General features: G+C 47.2%; 2 protein-coding genes across 4 annotated transcripts in view; one reads left to right on the forward strand and one right to left on the reverse strand.

The window, feature by feature from the left end:
• The window catches only part of LOC139236054 (dedicator of cytokinesis protein 2-like), a 1,544,097-nt gene that overhangs the window by 798,163 nt on the left and 722,279 nt on the right, over window positions 1-23,655 (reverse strand). The window lies entirely within an intron of this gene.
• Window positions 5,487-23,655, forward strand: part of LOC139236091 (INSYN2B protein-like) — a 103,801-nt gene continuing 85,632 nt past the window's right edge. Inside the window, exon 1 of the mRNA XM_070866797.1 lies at window positions 5,487-6,952. Coding sequence (XP_070722898.1) covers window positions 5,487-6,952 — 1,466 coding nt within the window. The remainder of the gene's footprint in view (window positions 6,953-23,655) is intronic.

The following is a 23,655-nucleotide window of genomic DNA, read 5'->3' on the forward strand; positions in this document are numbered from 1 at the left end:
TCACACACAGCATAACGTCGATAGACGTTTGCAATGTCGAAGCAGCCCATTCGGCCCATCATGTGTGTGCATGGCTCTTTGCTAGAGCAATCCAGAACTAATCCCACTGCCTCACTCTCTCCACTTCAAATATCTTTCCATATTTCCCTCAACAGTTGAAATGAAAGAAAGAAAGGCTTGCATTTATATAGTACCTTTCACTGGACGTCTCAAAGCACTTTACAGCGAATGAAGTATTTTGGAGCGTAGTCACTGTTGTAATGTCGGGAAACGCGGCAGCCAATTTGTGCACAGCAAGCTCAATGGGCTCAATAATTCCCTGTGGTAAAGCATTGCATGCTCCAACGATGCACTCTACTAGTGACAATTTTCATTGGCCACCCTTTGTCACTGACTCCCTGTCCAACAACGCCTCAGTTTTAAAATTCTCATCCATGTTTTCAAATCCCTCCATGGTCTCGCCCCTCCCTATCTCTATAGCCCCACCAGCCTTCCGAGATTTCTGTATTCCTCCAATTCTGGCCTCTTAGGCATCCCCAGTTTTAATCGCCCCATCACTGGCGGCCATGCCTTCAGCAGCCTAGGCCCCTAAGGTCTGGAATTCCCTCCCTAAACTTCTCTGCCTCTCTCTCCTCCTTTAAGATGACCCTTAAAACCTACAGACCAGACAGTTTAACCTCGGTAGTGGGGAAGATTTTAGAGGACAATATTAACAGTCACTTGGATAGGTGTGGATTAATTAAGGAGAGCCAGCACGGATTTGTTAAAGGCTAATGGTGTTTAACCAACTTGATCACATTTTTTTGATAAGGTGACAGCGGGTTGATGAGGGTAATGCGGTTGACATCGTGTACCTAGATTTCCAAAAGGCGTTCGACAACCAGTGTTCATTTTAGACTATTTAAAAGATCAGTTCTTCCCTGTTCCCTGTGATTAGACCTTGTGCACCCAGAGTTAAGCTGTGTAAATAAATCCCATTCTGCAACAGAACTACCTGTAGCTTCACTGTAGGAGTAAGGAGACATTGATCTTACAACCATGTACTTAAAATGGCTAATTTCATGGATTATATTGCGGCCTCATGCCTGAGCTATAGGAGTCAGATGGCCCGATTAAACAGAGCACTGCCATTTAAACAGCTACCTTTCAGTCGGGCAATCCCCGAGGGATTGCTTCTGTTTGATTAAGAGAATGTAAATGAATAGATCTGGCTCTTTGGGTACAGACGGGTTTTCAGAGGGGCGCTCAGTTCATAAGTCTGATGTCAAGTACGAGCACACCAACAATAGGGACAGGAAAAGACCCTTTGGTCCATCAAGCATGTCCCACACAACTTGTGCATCACAATATATAGCGGCAAAATTGCTCTTTTTTTATAGCCCCATTAGCGCCTCCGGGGGGCGGGGGCGATAATGGGGTGCAACAAGGTTATCACCCAGGGGAAGGGGTGGATAGAAACCCCAGGGAAACCCTCACCGCCCCGCACAGACCCCTTTGCACCCTGCAGGTGGCAAGGATGGCGCCGGCCGATGTCACCGCCACTGGTGGACATCCGCCGTCGGTGCATGCCTTAAAGGGGAGGCCGTTTGTACCATGGGCCACCATATTTTTCAGTCAGCCGACTCTTCTCTCGGCTCGACAATGGTGGCCCTCGCATCAACCGGGTCGCCATCTTGCAGCCCGGCACTCCGTTGTGGGAGCTGAGGGCGTCCTTGGTGGCACTAGTGGCGCAGCGGCCCTCCTTTAAGTGAAGGGGAGCTGCGTTCTGCCGTGTCAACCATACGTTGATGTTGCCGGTGGGGCGCTGAAATCCGGAGTGTGGTGCTGGACTCAGCCCCTCCGTGGACGCGGATTCTCTCTGATAGCACTCTGCCTCTTTTGAGGGGCGGAAATGCCAAAGTCCACGCCAGCCCGAAACTTCCGGGACGGGTGATGAATGTCCTGGCCCCGGAAGGTTAACGCCTCCCTGGTCTTTGTCGACTTTGCTGATATCAGCTTGGGCAATATTGGACGTACTATAGCAAATGGATGTTTTCACTTTTAAATTTATGTTATTCCATGAAATAATAGGGTTGAATGGCATTTATTGGCTTTCGTAGGTATTAAGCGTATAATGATAATTGTTATCACCAACAAGTACATATATGCAATTCTAAATATTATTAATGACATATATGTTTGGGACACGGTACCAAGTGCTGGGAAATTAACATGTTACAGTTCTCAAGCTCATAAGGATCGCCTGTTGAATCGGGCCTTGCCGAATTCTGAAGGATCCACATAGGAACAGGAGGAGGCCATTTAGCTCCTCGAGCCTGTTCCACCATTCAATGAGAACATGGCTGATCTGCGACCTAACTCCATATACCCGCCTTTGGCCCATATCCCTTAATATCTTTGGTTAACAAAAATCTATCACTCAGATTTAAGATTAACAATTGATCTAACATCAATTGCCATTTGCGGAAGAGAGTTGCAAGCTTCAACCACTCTGTGTAGAAGTGTTTCCTAACCTCACACCTGGAGGATCTGGCTCTAATTTTGGACTATGTCCCCTCGTCCTGGACTCCCCAAACAGCAGAAATAGTTTCTCTCTATCTACCCTGTCTATTCAAACACCCCTATTTTTCTATCCCTCTTTCACTATGGCTCGGTCAAAATCTGCTTGTTTCAAAGTCTTGCCTAATCCAATTCAGTTTTAGCAACAATAACTCCCCAATACTTACGAGGTATAGAATATAAGAGCATGAAGGTCATGCTGGAACTGTACAAAACACTAGCTAGAGTACTGCGTGCAGTTCTGGTCACCACATTACAGGAACGATGTGATTGCACTGGAGAAGGTACAGAGGAGATTTACGAGGATGTTGCCTGGACTGGAGAATTTTAGCGATGAGGAAAGATTGGATAGGCTGGGTTTGTTTTCTTTGGAACAAAGGAGGCTGAGGGGAGACCTTATTGAGGTGTATAAAATTCTGAGGGCCTTAGATAAGAATGGATAGAAAGGACCTATTTCCCTTTGCAGAGAGGTCAATAACCAGGGGGCATAGATTTAAAGTAATTGGTAGAAGGTTTAGAGAGGATTTGAGGATTTATTTTTCACCCAGAGGATGGTGGGGGTCTGGAACTCACTGCCTGAAAGGGTGGTAGAGGCAGAAACCCTCACCACATTTAAAATGTACTTGGATGTGCACGTAAAGTGCCTTAACCTAAAGGGCTACGGACCAAGAGCTAGAAAATGGGATTCGGCTGGATAGCTCTTTGTCGACCGGCACGGACACGATGGGCCGAATGGCCTCCTGTGCTGTAAATTTCTATGATTCTACATTCGCTACTTTCCCAGATCTATGGCAGGCGCCTCTTCAAGGCTTGAGCTAATGGGAAGAATCTTAGGGACCCTCGTTATCAGTTCAAACCCCATCTGTCTGGAATCCCTTTAGCTAACTGAGCGTTACTAACAGAAACTCACTTAAAAGCCAACATTAAAGTAAAAAATGTACTCGCTTTCCTATAGTACATGAATCGCAACATCCTTGGACCAGTAGAGGGAAATCCTCTCGATTGCTATCTGGCTGGACATTATGCTTGAGTAGATGTCGAGTGATGGTAGGATTGGATTTCGGCTTTGAGGCTAGGCTGACACACAGCGAGCGGACGAGCTGGCGGGCCGGGACAGGACAGGGCGAGGAATATTCATTGAACTAAACTCCAGGATGAGACAGTAGCACCAGGAGAAAAACAATAGCTAGTATCAGTAACGGTGACCGTGAAATTACTGGATTGTCATAAAAACCCATCTGGTTCACTGATGTCCTTGAGGGAAGGAAATCTGCCGTCCTGACCCGGTCTGGCCTATATGTGACTCCAGACCCAACAATGTGATTGACTCTTAACTCCCCACCACCTCGAGAGCAATTAGGAATGAGCAATAAATGTCGGCCTTGCCAGCAACTCCCACATCCCATGAACAAATGACTATAAAAAAAAAGAAGAGAGGGAAAGAGGGCAGAGAACAGCACTCGAGATCTATTACATTTTACCAACCCAGTTCCAGAAGAATCACGGTCCTGACCCAAACATCTTTTTATTGGTTCACAGGATGTGGGCGTCGCTGACAAGGCCGGCATTTATTGCCCATCCCTAACTGTCCTTGAGAAGGCGGTGGTGAGCTGCCTTCATGAATCGCTGCAGTCTGTGTGGTGATGGTACATTTTTTTTTGCACTGCTTCATGTTATTTAGAATCTTACAGCACAGAAGGAGGCCATTTGGCCCATTATGCCTATGCCAGCCCTCGGGTAGAGGTACCCAATTAGTCCCGTTCCCCTGCTCTGTCCCCATAGCCCTGCAATTTTTCAAGTATTTAAAACACATCTAAACAGAGCTGTTATGAGGGGAGTTCCACAATTTTGACCCAGGAAGGAACGATGCTATATTTCCAAGTCAGGATGGGGTGTGACTTGGCGGGGAGCTTGGAGGTGATGGTGTTCCCATGCGCCTGCTGTCCTTCTAGGCAGTACAGGTCGGGGGTTTGGGGAGGTGCTGTCCGAAACATATTCGAGCCGTGAAGTAAAAGATCGCCGGTTTTGCAGCGCTGTTTGCGGTGGCTGCACTGTGCTTTTGGTCGATCACCTCTGAGACATTTTTGCTGAAGCTTTGATGCATGTGTACTAATGTCCCTTCATCTCCACCTGTTTAGGTCCTGACGACGCAACCCTGAAAACCGCCTGGGCTCTAACGGCTGTGACGCGAGAGCCGGAAACAAAAGCAGAAAATCACGTCCGCCCACTCCGAAGCGATGGACCCGGTTTGAACGTGAATGTGTGGCGAGGCGGGGGCGGGAGGGAGGGGAAGATGACAGCGCAGCGCCGGCCAGACCTCCTGCCCAGGGACAGCTGTCAGTCCGACGTCCGAGAGCACTGCTCGGACCAGTGCCCCAGCGGAACCCACCAGCGCGCTGGTGCCCCTGGCAGAGCCGAGACGATTCGTTCCCCTCGTGGGCCAGAGGCGGCCCGCAGCGCGGCGGGTAGGAAGGACCGGGAGAGGCACAACGCCGCTCTTCACTCGCTCGTCTCCTCGCGGCGCAACGCCAGCGGCCCCCTCGGACGGGCCTACTGAACACAGGCCGCCCCCCCCCCCCCCCCCCCACTCCGCGCCAAACGTACCCAGTGACTGATCAGGGGATGACACTGGCAGTGAGGTTCCAGCTGAATAAAGCCGACCGCTTTGCCATTTCTGGGCCCAGAGCCAATCACTCCCCCGCCAGGGGACTTCTGACGAATGGTCTACAGTTCCTGAGCCGCCGGTAACTCCGCAGAACGAAGGAGTTGGCGCGACCAGAGAATGTGTTGCACCTTTCGACCGGTGGCAGGCGCGGCCGGGGAGTTACGTGCTCATTTCCAGCAAATCGCAAGGCAAGGATTCTGAGGCCTTCTGGGAAAGCGGTGGAGACCTCCATTTCTTTGCAAACTGTTGTTGTCGGGAGATAATGGTCAGTAAAGAAACCAATCATTCACTGGCTTCAAACGTTCACTCAAACTCAGACCGCGCCATGACCGTCAGATCTGTGCTGTTGAAGCGGGACACCGCTAGCTCGTCGGAGGCCGAGAGGAGGCAACACCGACGGCGGCACAAGACCCAGCAGGTGCGCTTCAAGGACCTCGCCGACGGCCCGGAGGAGGGCGAGGGTGGGAAAAGGGCTCTCGAGGTGCCGGCCGAGGGACCGGAGAGTGAGGCCCAACGGGCTGCGGGAGCGGGTTCCCAGGGCTCGGCCAGGAGCTGGTACCAGCCCCGGCCCTGCTCGCTGACCCTCCCTAATCCCCGGAAGGCCTGCATGAGCACTGCCATCCAGACCTCACCCAGCCTGCAGAAGCAGTTCCCGGCGTTCCGGTTCCGGAGCAAGAGTGTCGGCGATTTTGGCGAGGCAGACGAGCGGGAAGGTGTGGTGTTTTGCGAGCCGCCCCCAAAGCCTGCCAAAAAGGAGGAGGTGGGGGAGGAGGGGACAGCCCTGGCACTCAACGGGAGGTTGGCGGAGACGTCCAGTGGGGCACCACCGAGCAACTGCGCGGAATCCATTCTGGCCCTGCCTCGTTGCCAGAACTTCCAGCAAAATGACTGGGCCTCGCAGGAGGTCCGTTCCCCCAACCCCAATGGTTCAACCGCTTGCCACCGCTTTAAGGACAAAGCGACGCTTTGCGAAGCCATGACTGACACTCTGGCAGAGGGGCAGCACAAAGCACTGATAGCCGGGCAGCACTGTGCAGCCAAGGGTGACCTTGCGGACCATTTGAAAAGCCCCTCCATCCAACCCTGCTCATCAAACGCCAAGGCAAGTCCACCACCATCCAAAGAAATCCATCTGGATCGATGCTCTCCCAAACAGGTCGCGTGCGACAAGCTCAAAGCACCACAATGTGATTCGGACAGCAACTATTCAGAGCACAGAAAGACTGAGCTATCTAGTGTGAATCAAACTCTCCCTAAGGACCAGCTTTGTGTCTATCCCAAGTCCTGCTTAAAGACCCCAGCCTCTACGCTCAATCCAAAACAGCCGGACATTGTCCATCGAACTGACCAATTAGAGCTTTGCACCTCGCCCCTGAACCCATCAGCATCTACCCAAGTCCAAAGCGACTCATCGCAGCCAGCCTCAAAGACTTCTGTTCAATCAGGGCAAGGTGCCATCCAAAACAGCCAATCGGGGCCCTCGCTGCATCTGGGTGACAGACTGGAACTGATACCCGGTGGCCAGAACCCTCAGGACAATCTGAAGGAGCCGACCCACCCAGCAGGGAGACGAGGGTCCAGGTCAGGTTGCACCCCGCAATACGAAATCACGTCTCTCCAGTCCAAGCTGCAGACCATGGAGGATGTCCTGCAGACCAGCCAGCAGACCATCAAGGTGTTACTGGATGTCATTCAAGACCTGGAGAAGAAGGAAGCTGTTCGAGATGGGTAGGTACCTGACGACTTGACTGAATTTCCCAGTTGCCATGAGCATTAAAGGGAGAGGTTGATTGTTATATGTCAAGCATAAACCATTTGCACATTTTTACTCGAGGAACACCTGTAGTAAACACACGAGTGTTTGTGTAACTGAATTTTTAGGAACTCTACAACAACTTGTATTTATATAGCACCTTTAACATAGTGAAACATCCCAAGGTGCTTCACAGGAGTATTATGGAGCTAAAAAATTTGACACTGAGCTGCATAAGTAGAAATTAGCGCAGGTAGTCAAAGAGTAGGTTTCAAGGAACATCATGAAGGAGGAAAGAGAGGTAGAGAGTCAGAGAGATTTAGGCAGGGAGTTCCAGAGCTTGGGGCCCAGGCAACAGAAGGCATGGACCACCAATGGTTGAGAGATTATAATCAGGGATGCTGCAGAGTTAGAGGAGCGCAGACATCTCGGGAGGTGGTTGTGGGGCTGGAGGAGATTACAGAGATAGGGAGGGGCGAGGGCCATGGAGGGCTTTAAAAACAAGGATGAGAATTTCGAAATCGAGGTGTTGCTTAACCAGAAGCCAATGTCGGTCAGCGAACACAGTGGGTGATGGGTGAGTGGGACTTGGTGCGAGTTTTGGATCACCTCTAATTTACGTAGGATAGAATTTGGGAGGCCAGCCAGGAATGCATTGGAATAGTCAAGTCTAGAGGTAACAAGGGCATGGATGAGGGCTTCAGCAGTGGATGAGCTGAGTCAAGGGCAGAGACAGGCGATATAACGGAGATGGAAATAGGCGGTCTTAGTTATGCTACGGATATGTGGTTGAAAGCTCATTTCAGGGTCAGATATGACACCAAGGTTAATTCAAGGTCAACACCCTTTTAATTCAAATGCAGCTCTGTGCCTTCTCACTATAACCCCTCTTTCGAATGGAAGGAAAGATGTACCATTTATGTAGCATCTCATTACATCTCTCAGGACATCAAATGCAGTAGCCATTTAATGCATATTAATGAGACGAAGGTTCTTTGGTGGTGTGGATTGAAAAGAATGAAAGAACTTGCATCTTTCGTGATCTCGGAATGCCCCAAAGCGCTTTACAGCCAATGAAATACTTTTTGATGCATAATCACTGTTGCAATGGGCACTTCAGTGCAGTACTGACAGTGTTGTGTTGTCAAAAATGCCATCATGAGAAAGAAAGAATTTATATAGAGCCTTCAGCGAACACTGGACGTCCTAAAGTGCCTTACAGCCAATGAAATACTTTTGTAGTATGGTCACTGTTGTAATGTGGGAAGCGCAGCAGGCAATTTGCACACAGCAAGCTCCCACAACAGCAATGTGATGATGACCAAATAACCTGCTTTTAAGTGTTAGTTGAGGGATAAATATTGGCCAGGACACCGGGGAGAATTCTTCTTCGAAATAGCAGCATGGGATTTTTTATGTCCACTTCAGAGAGCAGACTGGGCCTCACTTTTAAGATCTCATCTGAAAAACGCACCTCCTCAGCACTGCACTGGGAGTGTCAGCATAGATTTTGTGCTGAAATCTCTGGAGCGAGACTTGAACCCCCAACCTTCTGACTCAGAGGCAAAAGTGCTACCCACTGAGCCACAGCTAAAATATCAGATAAAAGAATTTCTAATACTGGGTCAAATACTTTTTTAATCTCACTGGATACCTCCAAGGGCTTAATTTTTAACTTGAGTCCTCCGGTAGCTGAAACTGTCACCATAGCGACCACTTAGCCTGGGACTTGACCAATTCCCATCTCTAGCCTAAAAGCTTCAATTAATCGTCAGGCGGGGAACATCATGGTAAGCTGAGGACACGGGAGGGTTAGTGATACTGTTTTCACAGACTGCTGCCAATGATACGGCAAACACATTTTTAAACAAACAGGATGAAGCATTCCCAAAGAAAACTGAAGCAATTAAATTCAAGACACACGCCAGGATATTATAGACTGCTGAACTACACAAGCATCTCCCTTGTGATGTATAGAATCATACAGCATAGTAGGAGGCCTTTCAGCCCATCTTGCTGGCTCTTTGAAAGAGCGATCCAATTAGTCCGACTCACCTGCTCTTTTCCCCATAGCCCCGCCATAGACCTTCATTATCAGTTAGCACAAAGTGTCCTCCAAGGCCAGTATATTAATGCTAACTGCCCAAAATTTAACTCTATTGCGTGTGCTTTTCCATGCCCTTATTTCTAATGGCCATGGTCGTATTGGTCTGTCATAGAATTTGTTTGTGGTAGTGAGTGAATTTTTATCAATTGTATTGGAAAAGTTAAGAATGAGTAAAGGCCATTTATATTTCCCAGGCCAAGGGGTATGGCGAGAAAGCAGGAATGGGGTACTGAAGTTGCATGTTCAGCCATGAACTCATTGAATGGCGGTGCAGGCTCGAAGGGCCGAATGGCCTACTCCTGCACCTATTTTCTATGTTTCTATGTTTCATCATAGGTAGTCCCTCAGAATCGAGGAAGAGCTCCTGAAGTGATCTCTTTGGTGGCTGAACAGTCCAATACGAGAGCCACAGACTCTGTCACAGGTGGGACATGTAGTCATTGAGGGACGGGGTGGGTGGGACTGGTTTGCCGCACGCTCTTTCCGCTGCCCACGCTTGATTTCTGCATGCTCTCGGCGTTGAGACTCGAGGTTCTCTCGAATGCACTTCCTCCAATTAAGGCGGTCTTCGGCCAGGGACTCCCAGGTGTCAGTGGGGATGTCGCACTTTATCAGGGAGGCTTTGAAGGTGTCCTTGTAGCGTTTCTGATTGCCCACCTTTGGCTCATTTGCCGTGAAGGAGCTCCGAGTAGAGCACTTGCTTTTTGGCACGCGAACTATGTGACCTGCCCAGCTGAGCTGATCGAATGTGGTCAGTACTTCAACGCTGGGGATGTTGGCCTGAATGAGGACACTGATGTTGGTGCGCCTGTCCGTCCAGGGGATTTGTAGGATCTTGCGGAGACATTGTTGGTGATATTTCTCCAGCAACTTGAGATGTCTGCTGTGCATGGTCCATGTCTCTGAGTCATACAGGAGGGCAGGTATTACTACAACCCTGTAGACCATGAGCTTGGTGGCAGTTTTGAGGGCCTGGTATTCAAACACTCTTTTCCTCAGGCGGCCAAAGGTTGCACTGGCGCACTGGAGGAGGTGTTGGATCTCGACGTCAATGCCTGCTCTTGTTGATAGGAGGCTCCCAAGATATGGGAAGTGGATCTTGATGACTGGGGGGCAGTGCTGTGCGGTGAGGACAGGCTGGTGGAGGGCCTTTGTCTTACGGATGCTTAGTGTAAGGCTCATCCTTTCGTACGCCTCAGTTAATACGTTGACTATGTCCTGGAGTTCAGCCTTTGTATGTGCGCAGACGCAGGCGTCGTCCGCGTACTGTAGCTCGACGACAGAGGTTGGAGTGGGTCTTGGACCTGGCCTGGAGACGGCGAAGGTTGAACAGGTTCCCACTGGTTCTGTAGTTTAGTTCCACTCCAGCGGGGAGCTTGTTGACAGTGAGGTGGAGCATGGCGGCAAGAAAGATTGAGAAGAGGGTTGGGACGATGACGCAGCCCTGTTTGACCCCAGTTCGGATATGGATTGGATCTGTGATGGATCCGTTGGTAAGGATCACGGCCTGCATGTTGTCGTGGAGCAGGCAGTGGATGGTGACGAACTTTTGGGGTCATCCGAAATAGAGGAGGACGCTCCATAGACGCTCGCGGTTGAGAGTGTCAAAGGCCTTTGTAAGGTCAAAGAAGGCCATATGTAAGGGCTGGTGCTGTTCCCTGTCACAGTGCAGATTTTGTCCCTACGGGGCACAACGGACATGATTTTTGCAGCGCGACAGCTACAGGAAAAATGCATAGATCTTATCGTGTCAGTTAAAGCCCATGAGAACCTCATTTGCTTTATTCCCTCCCCAGTTTTCTTCTCCTTTTCTCATCTCTTCTCCTGAGGGTCTGACTTGTGCTCGGATGTGGTCCCATTTCTTATGACCAAAAGAATATTAAAGTGGGGAGTAGAATACGGCCATTCGGCCTATGAAGCCCACTCTATTCTACGATGGGCTTCTGCCCAACCGCATCTCATTCCCACGGTAAAAATGACACCAACCGGGCCAGAGGGTCGAGCGAGAAGGGGGAACTGAGGGAAATCCTATTAGTCAGGAAATGGTGTTAGGGAAATTGAAGGGACTGAAGGCCGATAAATCCCCAGGGCCTGATAGGCTGCAACCCAGAGTACTTAAGGAAGTAGCCCTAGAAATAGTGGATGCATTGGTGATCATTTTCCAACATTCTATAGGTTCTGGTTCAGTTCCTATGGATTGGAGGGTAGCTAATGTAACCCCACTTTTTAAAAATGGAAGGAGAGAAAACAGGGAATTATAGACCGGTTAGCCTGACACCGGTAGTGGGGAAAATGTTGGAATCAATTATTAAAGATGGAATAGCAGCACATTTGGAAAGCAGTGAAAGGATCGGTCCAAGTCAGCATGGATTTATGAAAGGGAAATCGTGCTTGACAAATCTTCTAGAATATTTTGGATGTAACTAGTAGAGTGGATAAGGGAGAACCAGTGGATGTGGTGTATTTGGACTTTCAAAAGGCTTTTGACAAGGTCCCATACAAGAGATTAGTGTGCAAAATTAAGGCATATGGCATTGGGGGTAATGTATTGACATGGATAGAGAACTGGTTGGCAGACAGGAAGCAAAGAGTGGGGATAAACGGGTCCTTTTCAGAATGGCAGGCAGTGACTAGTGGGGTACCGCAGGGTTCAGTGCTGGGACCCCAGCTATTTACAATATACATCAATGATTTGGACGAAGGAATTGAATGTAATATCTCCAAGTTTGCAGATGACACTAAGCTGGGTAGCAGTGCGAGCTGCGAGGAGGATGCTAGGAGGCTGCAGGGGGACTTGGACAGGTTAGATGAATGGGCTAATGCATGGCAGATGCAGTATAATGTGGATAAATGTGAGGTTATCCACTTTGGTTGCAAAAACAGGAAGGCAAATTATTATCTGAATGGTGACAGGTTAGTAAACGGGGAGGTGCAATGAGACCTGGGTGTCATGGTACATCAGTCATTGAAGGTAGGCATGCAGGTACAGCAGGCAGTGAAGAAGGCAAATCGCATGCTGGCCTTCATAGCGAGGAGATATGAGTATAGGGGCAGGGAGGTCTTATTGCAGATGTACAGGGCCTTGGTGAGACCATGCCTTGAGTATTGTGTGCAGTTTTGGTCTCCTAATCTGAGGAAGGGCATTCTTGCTATTGAGGGAGTGCAGCGAAGGTTCATCAGACTGATTCCGGGGATGGCAGGACTAACATATGAAGAAAGACTGGATCGACTAGGCTTATATTCACTGGAATTAAGAAGAATGAGAGGGGATCTCATAGAAACATATAAAATTCTGATGGGATTGGACAGGTTAGGTGCAGGAAGAATGTTCCCAATGTTGGGGAAGTCCAGAACCAGGGGTCACAGTCTAAGGATAAGGGGTAAGCCATTAAGGACCGAGATGAGGAGAAACTTCTTCACTTAAGAGAATTGTGAACCTGTGGAATTCTCTACCACAGAAAGTTGTTGAGGCCAGTTCATTAGATATATTCAAAAGGGAGTTCGATGTGGCTCTTACGGCTACAGGGGTCAAGGGGCATGGAGAGAAAGCAGGAATAGGGTACTGAAGTTGCATGATCAGCCATGATCATATTGAATGGTGGTGCAGGCTCGAAGGGCCGAATGGCCTACTTCTGCACCTATTTTCTATATTTGAGTATAGGGGCAGGGAGGTCTTACTGCAGTTGTACAGGGCCATACCTTGAGTATTGTGTGCAGTTTTGGTCTCCTAATCTGAGGAAGGGCATTCTTGCTATTGAGGGAGTGCAGCGAACCTTTGTTTCTATGTTTCAGCCCTTTCATGGATTCGGCCTTGGAAAACCTAGTTTTAACTCAAAACAGCTCATTTCCTGCTGAATTAGGATATATTGAACCAAGCTTCATAAGAAAGATAGACTTACATTTATATAGCGCCTTCCACGACCACCGGATGTCTCAAAGTGCTTTACAGCCAATGAATTACTTTGGAGTGTAGTCACTGTTGTAATGTGGGAAAGACGGCAGCCAAGTTGCGCACAGCAAGCTCCCACAAACAGCAATGTGATAATGACCAGATCATCTGTTTTTGTTATGTTGATTGAGGGATAAATATTGGCCAGGCCTCCGGGGATAACTCCCCTGCTCTTCTTAGAAATAGTGCCGTTGGATCTTTTACATCCACCTGAGAGAGCATACGGGGCCTCGGTTTAACGACTCATCCGAAAGACGGCTGACGGTCTCAGAAAAGTTTCCAAATTAGACTTGGCTTGTTTAATTTAGTAAATAGACTTATTGACCCCAAGAAGCAGGGGTTAGGAATAAGGTTCCTCTTCAACAAATCACAATCAAGGTAGTTTCGGCAACTTTAAGACCTTTGTGGACCGCTCCTGGAAAATGACCTAACTTGACAGTTTTGGGATTAACTCCTCCATGAACTGCCAGCAGATCAAGGGAGATTTCTGACACCATGGTCTGGCCGGTTCTATAAATTTACAACTGACGTACTGTGGCTCTGAGACAAACATTAATGGCTCGAAAATTCCTGAAGTACCTGGTGGTCCCGGAGGAACATATACTCACGATCCGAGGCCTAGCTGCGCAGCTCATACATCCCAGGAATGCAAGCACAACCTAGGATCACGTGGGCCTGGACCACCAATGAACATGGAGTATTCTCATTGATAATAATGGTGAGTTCCGTTTGTACGAGCTCCCATTGCAAGCAATGAAAATACCCCCTGAAACACAATACAATAAATTTAAAAAATCAGCTCCCATATTTAAAACTAATTCAAACTGAATTTCATTAAATGTTGTAGAAAAAAATGGGGTGATGGGTGAGCGGGACCTGGCATGAGTTGGGACACGGACTGCCACGTTTTTGATCACCTCGAGTTTACATGGGGTAGAACGTGGGAGGCCAGCCAGGAGTGCGTTGAAATAGTCAAGTCTGGAGGCAACAAAGGCATGTATGAGGGCTTCAGCAGCGGATGAGCTGAGGCAAGGGCAGAGACAGGCGATATTAAGGAGGTGGTAATAGGTGGTTTTTAACAGTGAACAACAAGGGTTAACCCTCTGACTTCGACTGACTAGTGCGCTATTGTGAAGTGAGATTATTAATGACTGCCTCGAGACTCCAGCAACACAAAGCACTCACAAACGGATTTCCAAATTTTTTTTTAAAAAGAGCTTACCCGGGCTATGGGTTCAACCATTATCCTGATTAATAAATGGAGAAGCACTGATGAGCTGTAATTTAATCGAGGGCGTTTTGGAGAATGTCACACAGCCATGAGATTGAAGGTCGAATTGTTTACTGACATCAACAAAATCTTGAAATTACGGACGTGCGCTTGCTGAATAATGTTATAGCAGAGGGAGCACAGGTAAAAGGCCAAGATCCACAGTGCAGGTCACCGATAGGTTGAGACGAGTTGGAGAGAAGATGAGGTAAATCTAAAAGCAACGCTTCGCTTAAGACATGCTCGGGTTTTATTTTATTCATTCCTGGGATGTGAGCAAGGTCCCATGTGCCTGGTGCCCTTGTCCTTCTAAATGGTAGAGGTCGCGGGTTTGGGAGGTGCTGTCGAAGAAGCCTTGGCGAGTTGCTGCAGTGCATCGTGTTGATGGTGCACACTGCAGCCACGGTGCGCCGGTGGTGGAGGGAGTGGATGTTTAAGGTGGCTTGTCCTGGATGGTACCAAGCGAGTGTTGTTGGTGCTGCAGTCATACAGGCAAGTGGATATACGTTTATACAGTGACCTTTTATAATTAGATTTCCTCCAGTCCTGTTTGGTGAAGAGCAGACTCGATGTGCGGCTCTCCCTCGTTCTCACTGGCGGAGATACAGGGTTGAAGAGGAGTCCGCCATTCTGAGGCTCTGCCCTCATTTACATCATACCGGCTCGTTGCGGGGCGCTAGGAGGGCGTTCCGAAGCAACCCGCTCAATAAGTCAGCCGTGGGTGGTACCCTCACCTCTGAGTCAGACGTTTATAGGTGCAAGTCCCACTTCAGAGACTTAAGCATGACATTTCGGCCGACACTCCCAGTGCGGTACTAAGGGAGCGCTGCACTGTTGGAGGTGCCATTTTCGAGATGAGACATTAAACCGAGGCCCCGTCTGCTCTCTCAGGTGGCCATAAAAGATCCCGTGGCACTATTTCGATGAAGAGCAGAGGAGTTATCCCTGGTATCCTGGCCAATATTTATCCCTTAAGTAGCATCGCTAAAACAGATTACCTGGTCATTACCACATTGCTCTTTGTGGCAGTTTGCTGTACGCAAATTGGCTGCCATGTTTTCCATATTACAAGGGTGACTACACAAAAGTACTTAATTGGCTGTAAAGCGCTTTGAGACGTCCGGTGGTCATGAAAAGCACTCTGTAAATGCAAGTCTTTCTTTCTTCAATTGATACAAAAGGCACTCTATATTTTATGCTTTTTTGTTACACTATCTATATTATGTACAATATTTTAGCTGGCACGAATACAATCGAGGATTCAGATGTAGTAAATGAACTAGAAGAACACAGTGAGACGAGGCCTGGATGTTGTGATGTTGGCTGTCATTCTCTGATAGATATTTGAGGGTGGATTTTATAAAGAGCTGTTACCAGCGGAGAGCGTCTCCGACTGGAGGTACATTGATGGAAAATTGCGGGCGTGCTGTCCAATTATCCAACACAGGAATAGGAGTTGGCCATTCAGCACCTCCAGCCTCTTCCAACATTCAATTAGATCCTAGCTGATCTGTCCCTGAACTCCATCTACCTGCCTTTGATCCCCCTACCGAACAAGCATCCTTTGATCTCAGTCTTGACATTTGCAATTGACCCCCAGCCTCCACAGCTTTTTGGGGTGGGCCGGGGCAGAGAGTTCCAGATTTCCACTACCCTTTGTGTGAAAAAGTGCATCTTGATTTCGCAACTGAATGGCCTGGCTCCATCAATAACGAGCACTGCGCCTTTGCACTATGTCCGTCTGATGGGGCAGGCATTCGGCCACTTGTGTGTATTCGTAAGTGCGTTCCTTTTGTATTGCACAATGCTGATTTCCTTTCCTTCATTCATTGCTAACTCCCCAAATGGCCGGTCTGCCTCATCCGGTTTGCCCCCCATCTCTCCTGAAAGTGTCCACTCCTGTTGCAGTATGATTCCACAGATTCCAGCTTCCCCCTTGCCCCTCACCCAGTTTGATGGTTTTTTTTGTAAAAAAGGAACAGCAATAATCATGGGCGATTTTAACCTTCATCTTGATTGGACAAAGTAAATTGGCCAGGATAGCCTTGAACAAGTGTTCATAGAGTGTATCCGGGATAGTTTCCTTGAACAGTACATTGCGGAACCAACCAGGGAGCAGGCTATCTTAGATCTGGAACTGTGTAATGAGACAGGATTAATAAACAATCTCCTAGTAAAGGATCTTCTAGGAATGAGTGATCATAACATGGTTCAATTTCAAATTCAGTTGGTGGGTGAAAAAGTTGGATCTCAAACCAGTGTCCGAAGCTTAAATAAAGAAGACTACAATGGTATCAAGGCAGAGTTGGCTAAAGTGGACTGGGAAAATAGATTAAAGTGTGGAACAGTTGATGAACAGTGGCAGACATTTAAGGAAATATTTCATAACTCGCAACAAAAATGTATCCCAATGAGAAGAAAAGATTGTCAGAGAAGGGATATCCATCCGCGGCTAACGAAGGAAATAATGGAGGGTATCAAATTGAAAACAAGGGCATACAATGTGGCCAAGACTAGTGGGAGGTCAGAGGATTGGGAAACTTTTAAAAGCCACAAAGAACGACTAAAAAAATGATAAAGAGAGTGAAGATAGATTATGAAAGTAAACGAGCACAGAATATAAAAACAGATAGCAAGAGTTTCGACAGGTACATAAAAAGGAAAAGAGTGGCTAAAGTAAATGTTGGTCCTCTGGAGGATGAGACTGGGGAATTAATAATGGAGAACAGGGAAATGGCAGAGACGTTGAACAAATATTTTGTATTGGTCTTCACGCGAGAAGACACTAAAATCATTCCAATAGTGGATAATTAAGGGGCTATAGGGAGGGAGGAATTAATGCAATCATTATCACTAAAGAAATAGTACTCAGTAAAATAATGGGACTAAAGGTGGACAAATCCCCTGGACCTAATAGCTTGACCTAATAGGGTCCGAAAAGAAGTGGCTACAGAGATAGTGGTTGTAATCTACCAAAATTCCCTGGATTCTGGGGAGGTCCCAGCAGATTGGAAAACCGCAAATGTAACACCCCTATTTAAAAAAGGAGGCAGACAGAAAGCAGGAAACTATAGACCAGTTAGACCAACATCGGTCATTATTAAGGAAGCAGTAGCAGGACTTTTGGAAAAGCATAATTCAATCAAGCAGATTCAGCATTGTTTTGTAAAAGGGAAATCATGTTTGACCAATTTGCTGGAGTTCTTTGAAGATGTAACGTGCAGGGTGGATAAGGGGGAACCAGTGGATGTGGTGTATTTGGATTTCCAGAAGACATTCGATAAGGTGCCACATAAAAGGTTACTGAACAAGATAAAAGTTTACGGGGTTGAGGGTAATATATTGGCATAGATAGAGGATTGGCTAACTAACAGAAAACAGAGAGTTGGGATAAATGGATAATTTTCCGGTTGGCAAACAGTAATTACTGGGCTGCCGCAGAGATCGGTGCTGGTGCTTCAATTATTTAGAATCTATATTAATGACTTGGATGAAGGGACTGAGTGCAATGTAGCCAAGTTTGCTGATGATACAAAGATGGGTGGGAAAGCAAATTGTGAAGAGAACACAAAAAATCAGCGAAGGGATATAGACAGACTAAGTGAGTGGGCAAAAATTAGACAGATGGAATATAATGTGGGAAAATGTGAGGTTATCCACCTCGGCAGAAAAAATAGAAAAGCAAATTGTAATTTAAATGGAAAAAAATTGCAAAGTGCTGCAGTACAGAGAGACCTGGGGGCCCTTGTGCATGAAACACAAAACGCTAGTATGCAGATGGAATGTTGGCCTTAATTATAAGGGGAATAGATTATGAAAGCAGAGAAGTCCTGCTATAGCTGTGTATTGGTGAGGCCACACCTGGAGTACTGCCTACAGTTTTGTTCTCCGTATTTAAGGAAGGATATACTTCCATTGGAGGCTCTTCAGAGAAGGTTGATTAGGTTGATTCCAGAGATGACTTATAAAGAAGTTTGAGAAGGTTGGGCCTATACATATTGGAGTTCAGAAGAATGAGAGGTGATCTTATCGAAACATATAAAATAATGAGGGGGCTCGACAAGGTGGATGCAGAGAGGATATTTCCACTCATAGGGGAAACTAAAATTAGTGGACATAGTCTTAGAGTAAGGGGCCTTCCATTTAAAACTGAGATGAGGAGGAATTTATTCTCTCAGAGAGTTGTAAATCCATGGAATTCTCTGCTCCAGAGAGCTGTGGAGGCTGGGTCATTCAATATATTTAAGGCGGAGATAGACAGATTTTTGAGCAATAAAGGAGTAAAGGGTTTTGGGGAGCAGGCAGGGAAGTGGAGCTGAGTCCATGATCAGATCAGCCATGATCTTATTGAATGGCGGAGCAGGCTTGAGGGGCCAGGTGGCCTACTCATGCTCCTATTTCTTGTGTTTCTTATGTTTCACATGTGAGCTTGAGCTCTGAGTACGCTATTTGACCATGGAGACATCACAGCCCAAACCTCGCACTGAGTCTGCATCACCTTGCGGTGGAAGTCACTGGAGAGCCAACATGACCGGGAACCCTGACTACTTTAACCACTCCTCCCTTCCATCTTCGTAGGTGCTGAATCCAATTCCAATGCTGGTACTACAGTCCCAGCCAACCTGCCAACTCCCGGGAACATTCCTGCTCTCTATGAATCAGTACGGCACTGCACAGTGCTCTTAGCAAGGAAGACTCAGAGGCAGGAACCAAATGGTCAATGGGTGTTTTTGTGACCGGAAGGCTGTTTTCAGTGGGGTTCCACAGGGCTCGGTACTAGGTCCTAGCTTTTTGTGGTATATATCAATGATTTAGACTTGAATGTAGGGGTTATGATTAAGAAGTTGGTAGATGATACTAAAATTGGCTGTATGGTTGATAATGAAGAAAACTATAAACTGCAGGAAGATATCAATCAACTGGTCAGGTTGGCAGAGAGTGGCAAATGGAATTTAATCAGGAGAAGTGTGAGGTAATGCATTTGGGGAGGGCTAACAAGGCAAGGGAATACACAATAAATGGTAGGGCACTGAGAAGTGTAGAGGAACAAAGGGACCTTGGAATGCAGGTCCACAGATCCACTTAAAGGCGAGGTGGGCGAGGTCAGTAAAATAAAAACATGCCTTTTTTATTGGAGGTTTTTCTCCGCGTTCCTGGCTATGATCGATCAGCCCGGCACTGTGCTTGAGTACCGGACTGATCGCGCAGGATCGCCACTGTCGTGGTGGTCCAGGTTGGTACTTTTTATTTTGCAGAGCCTTTAAGGGAGGGAAGGGTCCTTTGAACGCGGCAGCACTGCGCGGCCCAGTGTGTATCGCTGCTAAGGTCTCCACCCCGCCTGGGCTCCAAGAAGGAAGTGGAGCGCCTGATTTAGCAATCCACTTCCTGCTCGGAGGGCAAACGGCAAATTTTTTTAAAGTTTGAAATCATTAGCACCTGGGGCTAACTTTTCAAACTTTGAAAAATTAGGCCCCCCCTCGCGCCCCCCCCCCCCCCCCCCCACCTCAAATGATGGTGAATTTCTCCCCCTGTGATTCTCTGAAAACAGCAGGATGACAGAGCAGTCGTGGCTTCTGCCATGGCTTCTTGGGAGACGAACGTTTCGCAGTGAGTCAGCAACAAAACACCCCCGCAATGTAAGGCGGCCTGCAGACGGACACTCCAGCTCAGTGAGGAGTCTCTCGTATCGCCTCTGAGTACAAAGTGGCACTGTTCCCTTCTCTATAATTAACATCCCTCACCTTCACAAGCATAAAATCCATCAAAGGAAATTAAAAGCACTTTGCTTAAATATACACTTAAACAACGTAATTTTAATGGAATCTATTATGGCCGTCTTTGACAGCTGCAGGTGTTAGAGATGCTCGAGATGTCGTTATGGTCTCAGGAGCTCTCTCATATCAAATGAGAACGGAGATGAGGAGGGATTTTTTCTCTCAGAGGGTCGTGAATCTTTGGAATTCTCTAACTCAGAGAATCATTGAATATATTTAAGGTGGAGATGGACAGATTTTTGAATGATAAGGGAATCAAGGGTTATGGGGAGCAGGCAGGGAAGTGGAGTTGAGGCCAAGATCAGATCAGCCATGATCTTACTGAATGGCGGAGCAGGCTCGAGGGGCCAAATGGCCTACTCCTGCTCCTATTTCTTATGTTCTTATGCTACATGGTCAAGAACAGACGAAAAGAACCGCATCTCAAATAGGAGAATTGGCAAATGAATGTGGAAAGCGAGGATCTACCGTAGATCATAAGAACATAAGAAATAGGAGCAGGAGTAGCCATTCGGCCCTCAACTTTTCTCCGCCATTAAATAAGATCATGGCTGATCTTCTACCTCAACTCCACTTTCCTGCACTATCTCCATATCCCTTGTTTCCCTTAATATCCAAAATTCTATCGATCTCTGTCTTGAATATACTCAACGACTGAGCCTCCACAGCCCCCTATGGTAGAGAATTCGAAAGATTCACCATCCTCTGAGTGAAAAAATTTCTCCTCATCTCAGTCCTAAATGGCCGGCCTCTTATTCTGAGACTGTGACCCCTGGTTCTAGACTCCACAGACCGGGGAAACACTTTCCCTGCATCTACCCTGTCAAGCCCTGTAAGAATGTTGTATGTTTCAATGAGATCACCTCTCATTCTTCTAAATTCTAGAAAATATAGGCCTAGTCTACTCAATCTCTCCTCAGAGGACAATCCCCCCATCCCAGGAATAGTCTGGTGAACCTTTGTTGCACTCCCTCTGTGGCAACTATATCCTTCCTTAGGCAAGGAGAGCAAAACTGTACACAATACTTCAGGTGTGGTCTCACCAGGGCCCTATATAATTGCAGTAAGACATCACACTCTTGTACTCAAATCCTCAAACAAAGGCTTTCTTAATTGCTTGCTGTACCTGCATGTTAACTTTCAGTGATTCGTGTACAAAAACGCCCAGGTCCCTCTGAACACCAACATTTCCCATTCTCTCACCATTTAAAAAATACTCTGTTTTTCTATTTTTCCTACCAAAGTGGATAACTTCACATTTCTCCACATTATATTCCATTTGCCATGTTCTTGCCCACTCACTTTGCCTGTCTATATCCCTTTGAATTCTCTTTGCATCCTCCTCACAACCTACATTCCCACCTCGCTTTGTATCATCAGCAAACTTGGATATATTACATTTGGTCCCCTTATTATAATCATTGATATAGATTTTGAAGAGCGGAAGTCCAAGCACTGATCCTTGCGATACCCCACTAGTTACAGCCTGCCAACCCAAAAATGACCTATCCCCATATTTATTCCTATTCTCTGTTTTCTGGCCGTTAACCAATCCTCAGTCTGCCAACCTGAAAATAAGAACGTAAGAAGTAGGAGCAGAGTAGGCCATACGGCCTCTTGAGCCTGCTCCACGATTCACTAAGATCATGGCTGATCTTTTACCTCAACTGCACTTTCACGCACAAACCCCATATACCTTGATTCCCTTTGTGTCCAAAAGAATCTTGGCTGCGACATTCTGTTTTAAGAGAAAGGAAATGCGCAAGTCTTGTTTCATCAGGCATCTCTGACGATCCCCTATCTGATATTAGTCACTCATCCTGGGATATGCTTCCAGGGACAATGGATTGATCAAGGTCGCTCTGTATTTGTGGGCCACACAGGTGCTAACTCTGTGACTTTATTATGAGAGCACCAACACTGTGCCATGGCTGACACTTGTGAGGAGTGAATGTTGGTCAGAACATAGGACAACGCCTTTGCTCTTCGTGTACTCTATTAGATAGGTGCTACATTTCTAAACTGTTTATAGCTCTGTGGTGTATTATACTATTTTTTAATTCATTCATAGGCGTCGCTGGCAAAGCCAGCATTTATTGCCCATCCCTAATTGCCCTTGAGAAGGTGGTGGTGAGCCGCCTTCTTGAACCGCTGCAGTCCGTGTGGTGAAGGTGCTCCCACAGTGCTGTTAGGGAGGGAGTACCAGGATTTTGAGGGAACAGCGATATAATTCCAAGTCAAATTGGAGGGGAACGTGGAGGTGATGGTGTTTCGGTGCGCCTGCTGCCCTTGTCTATCTAGGGGGTAGAGGTCGCAGGTTTGGGAGGTACTGTCGAAGAAGCTTTGGTAATTTGCTGCAGTGCATCTTGTAGATGGTACACACTGCAGCCACGGTGCGCCAGTGGTGGAGGGAGTGAATGTTTAAGGTGGTGGATGGGGTGTCAATCACGCGGGCTGCTTTGTCCTGGATGGTGTTGAGCTTCTTGAGTGTTGTTGGAGCTGCACTCATCCAGGCAAGTGGAGAGTATTCCATCACACTCCTGATTTGTGGCTTGTAGATGGTATGTGCCCTGGTGTTCAGGGCAATAGGATTTAATTACTATCCTGCAGAAAATTAAAATGAAAACTGATTTGGTTTCTTTTCGTGGCATTGGATCTTCAGCTCCACCTGAGAGGGGATAAAGGATCTCCGATTAATGTCCCATCCAAAAGATGGCTCCTCCGAATGGAGCAGTTGCTCTGAACTGCATCTATATGCTTGTCTAGATTATGTGCTTACATCTTGAAATGGGGCTTCAACCTATTGGCATCTGACCCAGAAGGTAGAATGCCAATCTGACACTACATCTTGGAATCGCACAGTGCCGAAGGAGGCCACTCAGACACCGTGCCTGTGCCGGCTCTTTGAAAGAGCGATCCAATTAGTCCCATTCCCCTGCTCGTTCCCCATTGCCCTGCAATCCTTTTCCTTTTCAAGTATATATGAAAGTTAGTATTTGAATCTGCTTCCACCACTCTTTCAGGCAGTGCTTTCCAGATTACAACAACTTGCTGAATTAAAACAAAAAATCCCCATATCTCCCCCACCCCGCTAGATTTTTGGCCAATTATCTGATATTTCTTTTTTTATATAAATTCACGGGAGATGTGGGCCTCATCATTTATTGCCTGTCCTTAATTACCCTTGAGAAGGTGGTGATGATGAGCTACCTTCTCAACTACAAATGACTGGCTTGCTCGGGCATTTTAGAGACAGCCACATTATTGTGGGTCGAGAGTTGTACATAGGTCAGACCAGGTAAGGACAGCAGATTTCCTTCCACAGAAGGATATTAATGAGTCAGATGGATTTTTACAACAATCTGGTAGTTTACTAGCTTTTTAAAATTCCAGATTTATATAATGGAATTGGATTGCCCCAGCTGCCAGCTGCCATGCTAGGATTTGAACCCACATCTTTGGATTACTAGCCCAGTAACATAATCACTATGCTACCGTGTACTCTGGTTAGTGGCTTTTCAGCAGTGGAAACAGATATAAGCACGAAGAAGATTGACCTGCCCGGGCTTGTCGGGCCA

The sequence above is a fragment of the Pristiophorus japonicus genome, chromosome 2 (genome assembly GCF_044704955.1).
Source record: "Pristiophorus japonicus isolate sPriJap1 chromosome 2, sPriJap1.hap1, whole genome shotgun sequence".
Lineage (NCBI taxonomy): Eukaryota > Metazoa > Chordata > Chondrichthyes > Pristiophoridae > Pristiophorus > Pristiophorus japonicus.